We start from the raw sequence: 15,343 nt of genomic DNA on the forward strand, positions 1-15,343 counted from the left end.
GGGGTCCAGCACGTGCATCCCAGGGGGAGCTGACAGGGACATGCAGGCAGCATGGGGATGCTTCTGGCACTGCTCGTGCCTGGCTGGCTCGCCACCAGCCCAGGATGGGGACAATGGCACTTGCTCCCTCCCAGGGGCCCCAGTATTGGGCACGGGGCTCACAGGGGTCCTGGTCCAGCCCTGGTGTGTGTGTCAGCCTGGCTGGAAAGGGATGCCCTGGGGCTCAGCATCCCCTTGGGGGGCCACTGCCTGGCTTGAGGCCAGTCCCCTGTCCAGCCCCACAGGGACGTGCCCCGGGGGGGGGGGGGGCAGGGTAACGGGGGAGAAAGCTGGGGTGGGGGCAGGATGGTGGGGTCCCCATACGGGGAGCCAAGCTCCAGGATGGGGTTATCAACCTCCCACTCCCACCGAGCCCGAAGGCGGAGGTAAAGCATCAAACCCGGCTGAAGGCAGTGCACAAACGAGCCCGCTTTGGCTAACGAACTGTGTCATGGCTTCCGATCCCAGGAGCCCATGCCTGGCCCCGGGGAAGGGGGCTGCCCTCCCCTCCAGGTGCCCCCCACCCCGTGCCAGCCCAGCATGGCTGGGGGGCTCGGGGAGGGTGGCAGGGATGAGACAGGGCATGGGGGGGAGGGACTCTGTGGCCCCGCTCAGGCGACGCTGACGGCTCGGAGAGGTTTTATTGAGCTGAAAGGGGAGGGGAGGTGGGAGTCCCTCTCACACCCACAGCCTGGCCCCCTGAAATAGGGGGTGAGGCTGGGGAGAGGCAGAGGGGCTCCCAGGGACTGGGGCTGGAAGCACTCGCAGAAGTTCTGCTCAGTGGTGGGGATGGGGAGGGGGGGTCATCGCTTCTGGCACCCTTCTCGGCCAGGGGTCCTGGGTGGCTGCGTGCCCCCCACACCCCAGCACCGGGGAGAGCCAAAAGTGGAGGGCAAGGGGCTCCGTCCCCCTCCTACCGCAGGGTCCCCGTGAGCTGGGCCACTGTCCCGCTGGTCCCTCGCCTCCTCACTGGGAGCCCCGCAGTGGGGTGATGGGGGCTGGGAAGGGGGACCCCCAGTCCCACAGTCCTGGGGTGCTCAGGCCTTCAGCTGGTGCCACTGTGCCACTGCCTGCCGGGGACGGGCGATCATGTCCTTCCAGTGCTTCACCTCCCCGGGGCCGCTCTTCCAGGACAGGTAGATCTGTGGGGACAGGCAGCCCTTGGACCCACGGCTCCGCTCCCGGCCGTCCAGCCCCATCCCACTCCCTGGTGCTGCTGCCTTCGCCCCCCATCTCCTGCCCCCCGGCTCTCCCAGCACATGCTGCCAGCCACAGGCACCGGCATCGTCTCCACGTAGGGCCAGGCTATTTTTATCCATTGATTTTCCATACAGCAACGTGGAAGACCGCATGTGCCAGCCCTCCCTGCAGCTGACAGCTCAGGGAGCCCATGCCACCACTTTGGCTAAGTGGCTCGCCGCACCGGTGCGGGGCTCGCTGCTAATTATGCAATCAAAAGTGATTAGCAGGCTGCTGGCCATGGTGGGGCGGCCAGGGTGTGAAGGGCATGCTCCTCTCTGCCGGCAGCACCACCTTGTTCTTGTGCTGCAACACTCCTGGTGGCTTTAATGCAACACAGAGATACCACGGGCACTCTGTCCGTCCATGGGCACCCTGTCTGTCAGTCCATCCATCCTGCTGGCACTGGGCTCCAGGCGCAGCCGTGCCCGTGCCGTGTCTCCTCGGGGCTGTGCCCACACCGGGGATGCCGGCACCTCTGCCCCTCTCCAGCAGCCTGCGGGGCTGAGCGCCTGTGGCCGCCCTCTCCCAGGTTTATCCCAGTCTATGTGTTTGCTTGATTACAGCGCTGTGTTTGGGGATCATCGACTCTCTGCGGTGAGCGGTAATAACAGAGATTACTGCGCTCGTTTGTCATCGTTACCCTAACGAGCAGAGAGCTGGATGGATTTAACGTAAATCAAATCAAGAGGGGATGAATTCCTCCGTTCCTGTCACCAGGAGGTGGTGGGGAATCCCGGTGTGGGGATACGGGCTGGGGTCTGTCTGCTGGTGGGCAGGGACCCCAGGGACTCCCAGCTGAGCCCCCTGCCCACTCCCTGCTCTCCCGCAGCCGGGGACGGTGCTGCCACAGGGGGGCTCCGGCTCTACCTGCCACCGCGGCACACCGGAGCCATCAGGGACTTCGATTTTTGCCTTGCTATAAATAGATATTTGGCAGGTTGAAGCTCACCCCTGGTGCAGGCTGTGCCGCAGCACGGCATGAGGCATCGCCACGCTGGATGGGGCGCACCACATCGTCCCCCTGCTTGTGCCGGGTGAGTCCTTGCTGCCACCCACCACGGCCGGGACCAGAGGTGGCTGGAGAAAGCCAGCACCAGGGGACCTGCCACACTCCACCTCACTCTCCAGCTTGAGAAGGTACCAGATGCCATCAGTCAGGGACCCGGCTGTCCCCTGGCTGCCATCCCTCAGCAGGACACGTTGCTGGGGTCCCTCCACCACACACGAATGCCATGGGACCCACCTTGCCAATGACATCGTTGCGGCTCAGCCTGTCCTTGTCCATGACGGTGATGACGATGGTTGTCTCGCGCAGCCGCTCTGTGGGGATGTCAAAGGCAAAGGACTCGTTGAAGACGGGGTTCAGGCACCGCTTCATGACCACTGTCTTCTTCTTCTCCACCCGCTTGTCCTTGTACATCAGCCACACCTTCACGTAGGGGTCTGGGGAGACAGGAGTTGCTCTCAGCCCCAGCTCAGCATTGGGCAGCGCTGCCCGGCATGGCAGGAGCTGGGGCTCATACCTGATGTGCCCCCGATGTCCATGGCTTTGAGGTTACGCGCTTTGATGATGTTCACCACAATGGAGTTGGCAGAGGGGTTGTAGCACAGCGACAGTAGCAGCTCCCCACGACTTCCCTGTGGGACCCACAGAAGCCCCTTAGGTGGGTGCTCCAAAAACACCCACTCCTCACCACGGCACCCAGCCCAAGCCCTAATGGGGCACCCGATGCCCTTGTGTCCTGCTGTGGGAGTGGGGTGCTGGGTTAGGACCACAAGAGCTGTCCCAAGGGTGGACTTTGGGGCTGCGCAGAAAATCAGGGCAGGAGGAAATGGGGCCATCCCCAGTGGGATACTTTGTGGTCTTGCTGGAGGCAGGAGAAAAAGAAAACTTTCATTTTAGATCGATCTGAAATGGCTTGGTTTGACCCAAAATGAGACACTCACTTTGGGCTACTTAAATATAAAGATCTGGGAAGACAAACTTCTCCATCAGATGTCAAACCTCCTCACAAAGCAAGAAACATCCCTGTTGGGGTACCAAGAGGGTGGTGGTCCCATCAGGACACCACAGGGATGGGAGGTAGCCTCCCCTTGAGGACTGTCCCCAGGGGGTGGGAGGGGGACCAGGCCCTTACACTGCCATCGCTGCACGGCTTCAGGTCCTTCCAGAAGGTCTGCATCTGGGTGAGGTCCACCTTGTTGAGAGGGATGGACACCTCCCCAATGGGGTCGTTGCGGCTGAAGCGGTCATAGTCCAGGACCTGAAGGTATAGCACCCGCTGCACCACCTTCTCGTAGGGGAACCCTGTGCCAGAGAGGAAGGTGATGAGGAGCTGCTGCAGCTGTGCCGAGCAGCACCCGGTGCCGGGGCCAGTGTCGGCACCACCCATGGCCCATGCTGATGGGGAGATGTTGGCACCAGGCAGCGGACGGGGAGCAGACCATGGCACAAGTGACTGATGGCAGATTAATACCCCTGTGTGCACCCACTCATGGGTTCCTTCTGGGGGTAAGGAGCCTCCCCCCCATGTCCCCTTTATGGGATGCAGAGCAAACACCTCCAGCCTGGCCTTGATAGCTTGTCCAACCCATCTCACCACCAGCTTGAGCTGAGTTGAGTCCCATCAGCTCAATCTGAGCTGATCCAGCCCAGGAGGGAGGACACAGGGTCCCACAACCTCTCCGTTCCCACCCTGGTCCACTCCAGACCATCCAAGCCCCTACCTTCAAAGAGGAAGGTCTCATTCCAGTGTGGGTTGAGGTTCTTCCTCTTCACCTTGGTCTCCAGCTTGTGCTTCTTGTCAGGGAGCAGGTAGATCTTGACAAAGGGGTCGCTGGTGCCGCTGAAGTCCTTGGCTGGCAGCTCCTGTGCCTTCATGATCTTGACAGTCAGGGTGGACTCCTGGAAGTTGTAGCCAACGCTGAACTGGATGCGGCCCAGGTTCTCCCGGCTGACACCATCATGGCCCTCGTCGTCCTCGGAGCCTGGGGACAGCTGTGGTGGTGGGAGAATGGCAGCAAGCACAGTGTCAGGGGGCCAGCGAGGGACCACCAGCAGGGTCTGCACACCCCCGTTCCCCCCCGTTTTGGCACCCGAACTCAGTTCACACCAGCAGCTGACCCCCAGCTCTGCGAGCTGTCAGAGGGCATCAGCCTCTTCCTGGCTCCCCGCCACCACCGTCGCCTCAGATGACTCCTGGCTCTGCACCATATATCCTGGGGATGGGGAGGTCAAGTAACCAAATTCCTCCTGACAGCCTGTCCCTCATGTCTCCGGCATCTCTCCCTCATGCCAGCCCAGGGGGGATGGCCGCGGTGTCTCAGCTGAGCTGGGGCTGTGCCAGCTGCGGCGCCTGGCTGTGACAGGGACATGGCAGCACGGGCTGGGACGTGCCAGAGTGCTTGTGGCATAGGGTAGGCACAGGGAAGAGCCAGGGGAGTGCAAGGAGGTGCCCAGGCGGTGCCCAGGGTAGGATGCCATCCCTAGAGAGCCCGTCCCCAGCACACCCCATGCACCCACCATGAGCATCTCGCTGGTCAGGGAGTTGACCAGGTCGGAGACGGAGGAGCGAGGCTCTGTCTTGCGGTCAGACTCATCATGCGGTGGCTGCCCGGGCACCGGTGCTGTGTTCACCGCCTTGCCGCCAGCTGGCAACCTGGGGAAAGAGAGGCAGTAACTTAGAGGAGAGGGGCCAAGAGCCATGGGTGAGGCAGCGAGGGACTCCCCGGGCACCCTCTCCCAGCGGATACTGCGCCTGGGCTATGCCAGATCCCGATGGAGGCTGCAGGCTGGGATATGGGCAGAGCTGGACTGCAAGGATGCCCAGGGCTGTGCCACCGGCAGCAGCCCACCAGCCTCCCCAGGCAGGGGGGCCTGGCCGGTGCAGGCAGCTGGTTCTGCCTGCGCTGCCCCAGGCAGGGCTGGGTGCCAGCTGGTGCCCTGGGATCTGTGACATGCCACCTCAGAGCTCGGCAGCAGCTCCCACACTGCCCATGTGCCCCCCTGGCCACAGAGCCCCTGGTGATGCCTGGAACAGCCATCCAGCCCTGCGGCTACCTGGCCCCACCAGCACCTATGGCTCTGGCTGCACCTCACACACACACACAGCCTGTCTCCATCTGGGTGGGAGCTGGGTACGCAGCCACCCCACCGGTGCTTCGTGCTGCGGTGTGGACTCTGTGCCCAGCGCTAACCAGCCCCTCTTTCCTTCTGCCATGGAGCCCCTCAGTGATGCTCTGCCGCTGGGACCGCTGCCCCGGCTGTCCCCGCACACCCTGGCTGTCGCAGTTGGATCTGGAGGGGCCGTGCCGATGGCTCCCGGCTGGCTGCAGGACAGTGGGCATGGTGCCAGGAGGGAGCAGCCCGGTGGGAGGGTGGGCAGCCGGGAGCTGCGGCAGGCACACGGACAGAGCAGCAATGGAGGCGGGCGGGCGCACACCGAGGCCACGCTGCCACAATGCACAGGGACAACAGGGGACACAGGCACATGGCAGCAAGGATGGGGCAGCCGTGGCTGCCAGGGTACAGACAGACCCAAGAGGGAGAGGACTTGCACACAGACAGGCACCCCACGATGCACCCCCACACTCCCACCTGCTGTGGCTCCTGCCTGAGCTGAGACACAGTGATAAACCATCAAACTGACCAACAGGCGCAGCACTGCCAGGACACGCACACCGCGGTGGGCAGCACGCCGCCGGCACGGCCTCAGCATCGTGGTGGGCTCAGCGGGCAAAGCCACAACGCATGCCATGAGATACCCACCGACACGCCAAGCACACGCAGACACACGCTAATGGGGGGGGGACGACACGACACACGACCTGAGGCGATGGGACAGAGGCACACGCCGTGGCACGGGGCGGCAGCCCTCTTGCACACCCGTACGCATACAGAGCTCGCCCGCCCCAGCGGGACGGCACCCAGGGAGGACTGCAGAGCCCGAGGGAGCTGGGGAAGCAAAGATAGGTTAAAAACAGAGTGAAAATGAAGGCGGAGGGGCCGGCGGTGGGGCCCACTGGAGGCGCAGGTGGAGCCATGGGTGCCAGGGTGGTGGCACACTGGCGGAGGTCGCGGACAGAGAGAGAGCAGGAAAGAGCAAGAGAGAGGAGGAGCAACGTCATCCACCGCCGGCCTGCCGGGAGGGAAGGGGGAGAGAGGAGCAGGGAGGATGGACGGACAGAGAGTGGTTAGTCACTGGGACAGGAGACACGCCGAGGCGCCGGGCTGGAGCTGCCAGGGATGGGCTGGAAGGAAGAAGCTGAGAAACGGGGATGCAGGAGACGTTTTGAGGCAGAAGAGCAGGTGGCCGACAGTGCTGGATGGGCAGGCGAGAGCGGAGGGTACTGGAGCCCGTCCCCTCCACTGGCTGAAACCCCCACGTCCCACGGGGCCCAGGGGGATGGGGAGCAGGGGGAGATGGAGGTGGGGAGGCCATGCGTGCTCCGGGATGCGTCTTTCAGACCAGCGAGCTGGGGGGAAGTGGAGAGCGGGGTCTTGCTGCGGCACAGCCACCCACCCACCCGTCCCCAGCAGCCAGCGTCCCTTGTCCCCTCGCCTGGCACAGGGCAGCCAGCACGGTACGGCACGGCGGCCAGCGCTCCCAGCAGGGACCGGCTGCGCAGCGCAACGCTGGGGAGGGAAGTGCTAAAAAGATAGAGCGAAACCAAGCGGAGCAGGGTAAAAATAGCCGGTGGGCGAGAACGGTGCCAGTTCATTAACACGCCGAGCACACGGGGAGGCAGCACCCGCTGGCTTCACACCTCCTCCCTGCTCCGGAGGGGATTAACACCCGCTCCCGGTGGCACAGGGCCCCTCTGCTCCTGCCAGCCCTCGCCGGTGGCTGTGGCTGGGCTCTGGTGCCGGTGCCAGATGTGGTGCTGAGCCTTCAGCACCCCAGGAAGGCAGGGAGCAGCCGGAGGCGAGGCTCTGTGCCACGCTGCTGTGCAGTTTACTTGGAGGAGAAAGGGGGGTAATGCATCCCCCCAGCCTGTTGTGCCTGCTCTGCCCCTGGCTCAGCTGTGGGGCTCAAGCACACGCCACCACAGGGATGTCCCCGCATCCCCAGGGGGGCTGCCCAACCCGCACCGAGCTGTGCTGGGCTGGAGGTGGTGGCAACGCAGTGCACGAGACATGCGTTGGGATGGGATGCGGCTCAGCTGCTGACACAGCATCATCGGGGGGTCCCCCGGTGTGTGTCCCCCTGCCGCCGCACCCCGTTCTCCACCCAGCACAGGGGCTCTCCCCTGCCCCACTCCCGAGCGTGCGCTCCCCAGCATGCAGCCAGGGCGGGGGGCTGGCGGCCAGGGATGGCAGGAGGGAGAGGGCAGGGAGGGAGGAGGACGGGATGGGGGTCCTCTTGGTGCCGCTGCTCCAGAGGCAGAACTGTGGGTGCCGGCGGGGGAGAGCTGCAGACGTCACCGTGCCCTGCTGCCCGTTGGGCCACCCTGTGCCGCTCCAACCTTCGCGCTCCATGAGGCCAGCCTCCTCCTCCTCCTCCTCCACCCTGGGTGAGGCCCTCGTCTCCTCCTCCTGCGGGACTGCCCTCGTCCTCGCTCATACCTCTTGTCCCCCTGAGCGTTCGGCTGGTTCGGCTGTGTCCCAGCAGGTTGCAGGTCGGGGATATTGGCAAAGTCATCTTGCTCTGAGAGTCCCAAAACCAGGGATAACACCACCATCCGGCCTTCCCTGCCCAGGCAGCCCCGCAGGCAGCGGGAGAGAGAGAGAAAGAGAAAGGAGAACACAGCATCAGGCAAGGAACTGGCAGGAGTGGCGGCACCCTGTGGTCCCCTGACGGCGAGGGGACCCCGGCTCTGCCCACTGGTCCCTGTGCAGGAGGCGATGTCCGGGATGGGTGCAGAGGGCTGTGGGGAGAAAGGTGCTAGCTCTGGTAGGCCCAGCACATGTGGGTACTGCCGCCACCCATCTCCTCCACCGGTTCAGGCAGGGAGGGTGCCAAGGTCCTGCCAAGGGGGGAGAAGGTGCCGAGAGGAGCTGGGGACCAAGGGACAGCACGAAGGGAGCGAGGTCCCAGCATCCTTCCCTGGAGGAGGAGATGGCAGTGCCATGGCTGAGGCTCTTTGCCCTCCTCCGGCGCCACCGGCGCAGCCTCCCCAGGGCCCATAACCGCATTTACGCTGTGGCGCCGGGGAGGCAGGCGGGAGGGTAAACAGAATAAAGAGCAAAAGCAAAGTTAATGGCTTCGGAAAGCGGCGGTGGTAAATGGCAGAGGCTCCTCCGTGGGGAAACTGCATGCTGGCTCGGCATGTCTTGGCTCTGTGGCTGCTCCCCCCCTGCCAATTAAGACTGAACCAGTGCCGATGCTGGGTAAACAGAGAGGAACGTGACCCTCGGGATGGCTAATGAGCCACATCTCCACATCGGGAAGCCAGCAAATGGAGCTGGTGAGGAACCTCTTGATGGGAGAAGGCAGAGTCGGCATGGTGCTGGGCTGGCAGAGCAGAGAGGGGCACCAACCGGCTGGTGGTGAGGAGTGTGGTGGGCAGCCAAATTCCTGCCTGATTTTGGCTGGGTTTTGGCCTGCCAAAAACCTAACTCTGATGCAGAAGGTGCTGTGCTGACTCACACAAGGGCCGAATCATGCCTGTCCCCCCTGACCCTGAGCACTACCAACCTGCAGGAAGCACAGCTGGGACCTGAGCATCCCCTCTCCTGGGGCACCAGGGGGCAAAGAGAGGCCAGGGGGCACTGGGAGGACCCCACGGTGGATGGAGGTGGAATTAGGGGGACACCAGCTCTGCAGAGGAGTGACAATGTCATGTGCTGAGATACGGCAGCAGCACGGGACTCAGATTAGTCCTCAGCATTTGAAGTTTGAAAGCCAGCGCTGATAGAGGAGATAGGGTTAAGCCAGATTAAAGATCACACAGCTCTGACAGCTAGGAGCTGGCTGCCCCCATGGCCCCCAGCTCGAGCGGAAGGCAGCCTGACAGGCAGTGATATCAGACGTTCACCCTGCTCAGGAGCCACCATTGCCATGGCTGCCCGCCCCCGCCCTTCCCCGTGGGGCAACGTCACTCCTTGGGGACCATGCTGGTGGCTGTCCCATGGGCTGGAACATCCCTGCACTCCCTGGGGACCGAAGGGGACCTGGGCACCCACATCGGCCGATGATCTGTAGCAAAGTCCCAGGGCAAAACAAACTGGGGGAACGTGTGAGACCCTTCCCAGAGCCCCCGGCCTGAGTGAGCTGCCCCTGCTCCCCGTGACGGGGCCAGAGGGGACCCAGCTCTTCCTGCCAGCCATGGGCAGCGTTTCCCCAAGGTGGTGCCAGCTGAGCAGTTGTGCCAGGGCAAGCAGAGCACAGGGTAGAGGAGAAGGCAGAAGAGAAGGCAATGCAGAAAGCAAGGGAGAGGGCAGAGAAGGCAATGCAGAAAGCAAGGGAGAGGGCAGAGGAGAGCGCAGAGAACAAAGCAATGGAGAAAGCAATGGAGAGAGCAGAGAGCAGAGGAGAGGGCAGAGGAGAGAGCAGAGAGCAAGATAATGGAGAGAGCAGAGGAGAGCGCAAAGGAGAGCATGACAGAGAGAGCGTGATGGAGAGCATGCGATGGAGAGTGCGCGACGGAGAGGCAGAGAGCACAACAGAGATCAGAGGACAGCACAGTGGAGAGAGCAAAGGAGAGCGCACACTTACAGGAAGGACTTCATGTCCAAGCCGCGGTTGCGGATTTGCCCCACCACATGGTCCCAGCTGCCAGGATTGGAGCGGCTCCGGCCACCAGCCATCCGATGCTTGGAGCCGGCGGCGATGCCCTGGCGCGCCTGGCCGCCGCGGGAGCCCCGGGGGTTGCCGGCGCTGGCGGAGGAGCCACTGTGGGCCTGGAGGTGGCCCAGGCTCTGGCTGGTGGTGGGCTGGCTGTGGTTGGCGCGCTGGTGCTGGCTGAGGGGTTGCTGCAGACTTTGCTGGCGCATGAGCGTGCGGGGCCTCTGGCATTTGGGGTCGCCTGCTGAGGTGGGGATATACTCAAGGGTAGTGGCTGTGGACAAGGTGGAGTCCTCGAAACTTAGGGAGAGGAAGGGCAGAGGAGAGGAGAGAAAGGAGAAGAAGGTGAAGGGGCAAAATTGGAGGAAGGAAAAGAAGAGAGTTAGAGAGAAGATGCCCCAGCGCAGGGAGCGCTCCGGCAGGGGCCAGCGGATGCAGCGACCGGTTCCTCTGCCTCTTGGCCCCGGCTTGGCCTCGCCGGCAGCACGGGGCTCTCGCGCCGCCACCATCTCACCCATCCTGCCTCCCAGGCACCGTCCCGGGCTGCTGGAGGGCTCGGTTGTGGCACCGCAGCACCCGGCCGGCTGGGTGCCCTCCCGCTCCCGCAGCTGCTGCGCAGCCAGCGCCTTCCCAGCACGCCGGCCGACTTCGTCTGCGAGCTAATTAGGCTGCTGTGCGAAGGCGAATCCCGCGGCGCCCACTCACGTGCTGCCAGCCAGCCCGCCCCATCCCCATCCCTCCCAGCCCAGCACCCAGCTGCCAGCACTGCCGGGTCTGGCATCCCCCATCCTGCGGGACTGAGCCGGCTGGGGGTCCCACAGCGATGGAGGAGCCGAGGCCGCCGTGGTCGTGGCATGCCAGCAAGCCAGGTGTCCCCAGGGCCAAGCCAGGCTGCCAGCAGCGAGCAAGCCCACTGGGATGGGAGTCCGGCCGTGCTCCTGAATTGTAGGATGGGGGTGATGTGGATGTGGCCCTGGTGGGACAGGGAGAGCAGAGGAGCCCAGCGCTGGGCTGGATGGGCTTCTCTGGCCAGCAGAGAGGGAAGAGCAGTTGAGAGGCTGGCAGGGGAAGCGGTGGTGCCCATCATTGGCCATGCAGCTGGCCCCACGCTGGGGCAGCAGCACATGCGTGGCATGGCCTGTGCAGCCGGGCAGGAGCCCCAGGCACGGCGCTGATGCCCACAGCAGCCTGCAAAGCTATGGCTGCGAGACCAAGGGGTTCAGCCAGCCTAGCAAAAGTCCTTGGGGGTCCTCGATGCATGACGGCATCCCCCCACCCAGAACCACCACACTGCCTGGCACTGGGGAGTTGCCTTCAGCAGCAGCCACCAACCCTACCCCAGTCCCTGCACTGCCCGGGGATGCTGGGGTGCTGGCTGAAACTGCGTGGTGAAGCTGTGCCATCGTGCATTGCCAGCAGCGGGGGACAGGGAGGGAGAGGGGAAAGATAAATAGCTTTTAAAATAAAATGATAATTAAAAAAAAAAAAAAAAAAGAGGTGAAGAAAGAGCAAAAGGTGAGTGAGAGAAAGAGAGGAGAGGGAGGGAAGTTGAGAGGAGTGGAGAGCCAGGATGGATCTCGCCCTGTGGCCGGGGTCAAAGGCACACAGGGCACTGCCCAGGCGCTATGCCGCTCCCCCCGCGCCTGCCGCCGACCTCCTTTTGCTTTCCTATCAAATCCTAAATTAGTTCAATTTACAACCTCTCAGTCACAGGAAACTAAATCTGGCTCCTCTCGGCGCGGCGCCAGCTGGAGGCGCGAGCTCCTGCCAACACCGTGCCAGGCGGCAGCACGCCCTGCCCGCACACCCTGCCTGTGCCCGGCCGGGTGCCCCCATATCAGGGGAGCGGTACAGCAGCCAGCCCCCAGAACAGCCCCCCCTGAAGACCCCAGACCCGAAGACTCTGTGCAAAAGAGATGCTGAAAGGGAGGAAGCTTCACCAGCAGCCTCCACATCCCCTTAACCCTGCCCTTGCCTCCTGTGCCAGCCCAGCGTGCTGCAGCGGCTGTCTATCCATCGTCCGTCTGTCTGGCCCCGGCCCCTCCAGGCTCTGAGGTGACCAGGCAGGGCAGCAGAGCCCGTCCCCACGCTGGCACGGCACGGCTGCCAGTGCAGCCCGGCTGTGAGTCAGTGAGAGTGGAGGTGCCGAGCGGCGCGCGGGCGCGCGTCTGTGGCTCTCGGCACGGCAGCTGCGCGATGCCTTTTCTTAGCCGGCCTTCGCACATCATGCCAGAGGAGCGCGGGCTCCTGGCAGGTTTCACTTCGCCGCCGAGACTGGGTACGGCTGAAGGCTGCGCAGCTCCCCCTCTTCCTCGCCTCTTCTTCTCGCCTTCCAGCAGCCCAGCCGGAGCACACCAGCATCATGCCAAATGGGTAGCTGTGGCTCCAAACAGCAGCGATACCAATCTTTGGGCCCCCAGGAGGCATTTGGGATTTGTCCAAGGTGGTAGGACTGGCCTTTCTCTTTTGAAAAGGTTTTCTTCCCACTGATGAAGCTGGAAGCAGCAGCAGGGACAAGGCACGCCAGCCTTGGGAAGTGCCTTTGCCGTTGCCACCGAGCTCTCCAAGGATGCTGAGGCCACTGCCAGGACCTACTGGCTATTCAGCCACGAGCACAGCACTTGGGTTGCCGCACAACCAGGGCCTGCTGCGTCCCAGCGTGGGGAACCGAACCAGAGCCCAGTAATACAGGACGAAGCCCACAGCCATATAAACTACCTCCATCTCCCCCCACAGAGCTATGGTCACTGCCAGCAGCAGAGGGTCTCGCCAAGACCCCCACCCAGCCTGCCTGGGCCATGAGCCCTGCAGAGTGTGACAAAACTTCAGATTTTCCCTTAAATATGATAGACCACCAATTTTCCCCAAGTGTCGCCCAGCGTCGGGTGGTGGAGCCACAAGTGAGGTGCCAGCGCCAGGTCTCATGGCTGTGCCGTGGGTCAGGGGAGTGCCACAAAGGAAGAAGGCTAGCGATGCCCCACACCATCCCTGATGGTCACATCCCACGGATGGGGACATGGCAGAGCAGCTCATGCCTTTGGGCCATCACCAAGACGGTGCCTGCTGCCCTGGAGAGCCTCACCGGCAGTGCCAAGGCACTTTTCATCGGCATTGAGCAAAGCCACCTCTGGCGCTGGAGCACCCAAAGGCGCTCCTCCTGCCCAGCTGGGGCTTGAGCCCCTCAGCCTATTCCTCCACTCCCCCCCAGCTGACATGCTGCCGAAACACCACGGGGGGCCTGGGCAGCTCCTCGCCTCCCTCGGCATGGTGGGCCGGGGGGTCTCTTGGTGGCCCCCGTCCAAGCGCAGCCCGCAGTGGGGAGCGGGTGCCCGGGCACGCTGGCAATGGTGGGGGTCCGTGCCGGCGTGCCGTGCCGGACCATGTGTGCTCACTCACTTGGACAGGCTGAGCTTCCCTGCGGCCAAGTGGCTCTGCACTGTGTGCCAGCGGCCTCGTGCCGCCTTCCCCGCGCTGGGCTCGCTGTGGGCAGAGACGCTGCTCTTCATGCCGTCCTCGCCGAGCCGCTGCTTCTCCCCAGGGCGGCCGTCACGCTCCCCCGCCAACCCCGCAGCGGCCGACGCCGTCAGCTTGGCCCCTGATAACAGAGAGCCACTGGGCCAGGCCGGTGGCCAGACCCCCCCAGACAGACAAAAAGGGAGCCGGACGGACAGATGGACGGACATGGAGGGGGGGGAGCCGTTTGATAGGGGTGGTGGGTACAAGGGGAGGGGGAGAGAGCCAGAGGGGGACAGACAGACAAGAGACGGACAGAGAGAGAGAGAGAGAGAGACATCAGCACTGCAAAAGAAAAGGGGTCCTGGCCAGAGGGGTGCGTGGGGGCCTTGGCAAAACCATCCAAAATAAAGGGGGAAGGAGGGCGAGGGTCGGGGGGGGGGTCCCACTCGCCGGCAGCCCAGCCCCGGGGGGGACCCATCCCCGCGCCGAGGGGGTGCCCCCAACGCGCAACCCCATCCTGCGCCACCGCGACGGGGTGGGGGGACCCGCCGCGGCCCCAGCTGCCCCCGGGGGAGCGGGAGGGAGGGGTTGCTCGTCTCCATGGGGCTGCCCATGGGGTGGCGTGCAGGGAGCCCAGGAGGAGGAGGAGGGCAAGGAGGAGGAAGGCGAGTGGGTGCTGCCCATATACTCACTACACGGAGCAAACCCGGTAAGGAGAGACTCACTTGAGGGAAAGCCGCGGATCACCATACGGGGCGTAAGGTGAAATGTTTAGTATAAACTCCTTGGGAGGGTAGGAGCTCCATTTCTGCTGCACTGTGTTGTCATTGTTATTCCAAAAGTCTCTGTCTAGATCGCTACAGCGGCCGGAGACCAGGGGAGAAAGAAAAGGGAAATACAAGAGAGAGAAGCTGAATTCCTGCGAGAGGGGAGGAAAAGCAGCCCTCCGCCCCCGGAGCGCCGGGATCCTGCGGAGAGAGACAGGGCGCGCGGCCGCCCACCCCTCGGACACCAACACACACACACACACAGACGGATGGATGGACGGAGGGAGCAGGGCAGAGCTGCGGAGAGACAGGAGCAGGTGGCTCCGTTGGCTGGGAAGGAGAGAAGGATGGTACAGGGTTAGAGAGGTGCCAGCGAGTGCGGTGCTGGCGCGGCATCCCCGGCACACGTGTCCGTGCATCCTTAGCACCCACGTCTGTGCGTCCTCGCCTCCTCAGCAGCTGGATCCTGGAAGCGCACGCTGCTTGGTTAACCGTGATGCTACTGTATGCTGGAGACTTCCTCCGGGTCCCCTCCTGCCGAACCAGTCTGAAGCCTGAACCTCCCGGCCCCGGCAAGCTGTCCGCAGCACCCCATGGCCTGGCCCGAGCTGTGCACTGGGGCTGTGGAGCCAAGCAGCTCCCCACCAGTGCTGGGGTCTTGAAAAGCTGCCAGTGCCCAGCCCTCACGCCCCTCATGCCCACCTGAGGCTCCGGGTTGAGCCCAGCTGCAGGGATGGTGCCAGAGCTGGGGAGGGAGAGCCACCTGTGCCGTGCCAGCGGGAGGGGATGTGCCTCCCACCCCAGTCTCAGCTGGGCATGGGCAGCCCTGGTGTGGCCAAGAGCAGCTGGCCAGGCTGTGCCTGGGTGGAGGGGTGCCCAAGGTAGCCCCAGATGCCTGCACCCCAATAACATCCTGGGCAGGAGGCCAGGCCAGCCAAGAGAGGAGGTTTGCAATAGCCTTACTCCAGGCAGGGGCTATTTTCTTCCTGGTAGCCTGGCCCTGGCTCCTCGCAGGAGTCCTGCGGGGTGCCAATGGCTGCAGAGGGCAGAGCTGGGGTGCCCAGGAGAGCCCGTGATGGCTGCCACACACCTCCCCCCTTACTCCCTACCCAG

The 15,343-nt window shown here is 63.9% G+C and overlaps 1 protein-coding gene across 4 annotated transcripts in view; it reads right to left on the reverse strand.

The window, feature by feature from the left end:
• SYT7 (synaptotagmin 7) overlaps positions 1 to 15,343 on the reverse strand; it is a 31,169-nt gene continuing 15,826 nt past the window's right edge. Inside the window, exons 4-13 of one of the 4 annotated variants that reach the window (XM_040609611.1) lie at positions 14,189 to 14,320; positions 13,404 to 13,619; positions 9,939 to 10,307; positions 7,847 to 7,972; positions 4,805 to 4,940; positions 4,009 to 4,279; positions 3,420 to 3,589; positions 2,805 to 2,919; positions 2,525 to 2,724; positions 1 to 1,181 (exon numbers count right to left, since the gene is read on the reverse strand). In XM_040609611.1, coding sequence (XP_040465545.1) covers positions 1,077 to 1,181; positions 2,525 to 2,724; positions 2,805 to 2,919; positions 3,420 to 3,589; positions 4,009 to 4,279; positions 4,805 to 4,940; positions 7,847 to 7,972; positions 9,939 to 10,307; positions 13,404 to 13,619; positions 14,189 to 14,320 — 1,840 coding nt within the window. In that variant the 3' untranslated portion in view covers positions 1 to 1,076. The remainder of the gene's footprint in view (positions 1,182 to 2,524; positions 2,725 to 2,804; positions 2,920 to 3,419; positions 3,590 to 4,008; positions 4,280 to 4,804; positions 4,941 to 7,846; positions 7,973 to 9,938; positions 10,308 to 13,403; positions 13,620 to 14,188; positions 14,321 to 15,343) is intronic. The other 3 variants (XM_040609612.1, XM_040609613.1, XM_040609614.1) reach the window with 3 other exon arrangements.

The sequence above is a fragment of the Falco naumanni genome, chromosome 10 (genome assembly GCF_017639655.2).
Source record: "Falco naumanni isolate bFalNau1 chromosome 10, bFalNau1.pat, whole genome shotgun sequence".
Classification (NCBI taxonomy): Eukaryota; Metazoa; Chordata; class Aves; order Falconiformes; family Falconidae; genus Falco; species Falco naumanni.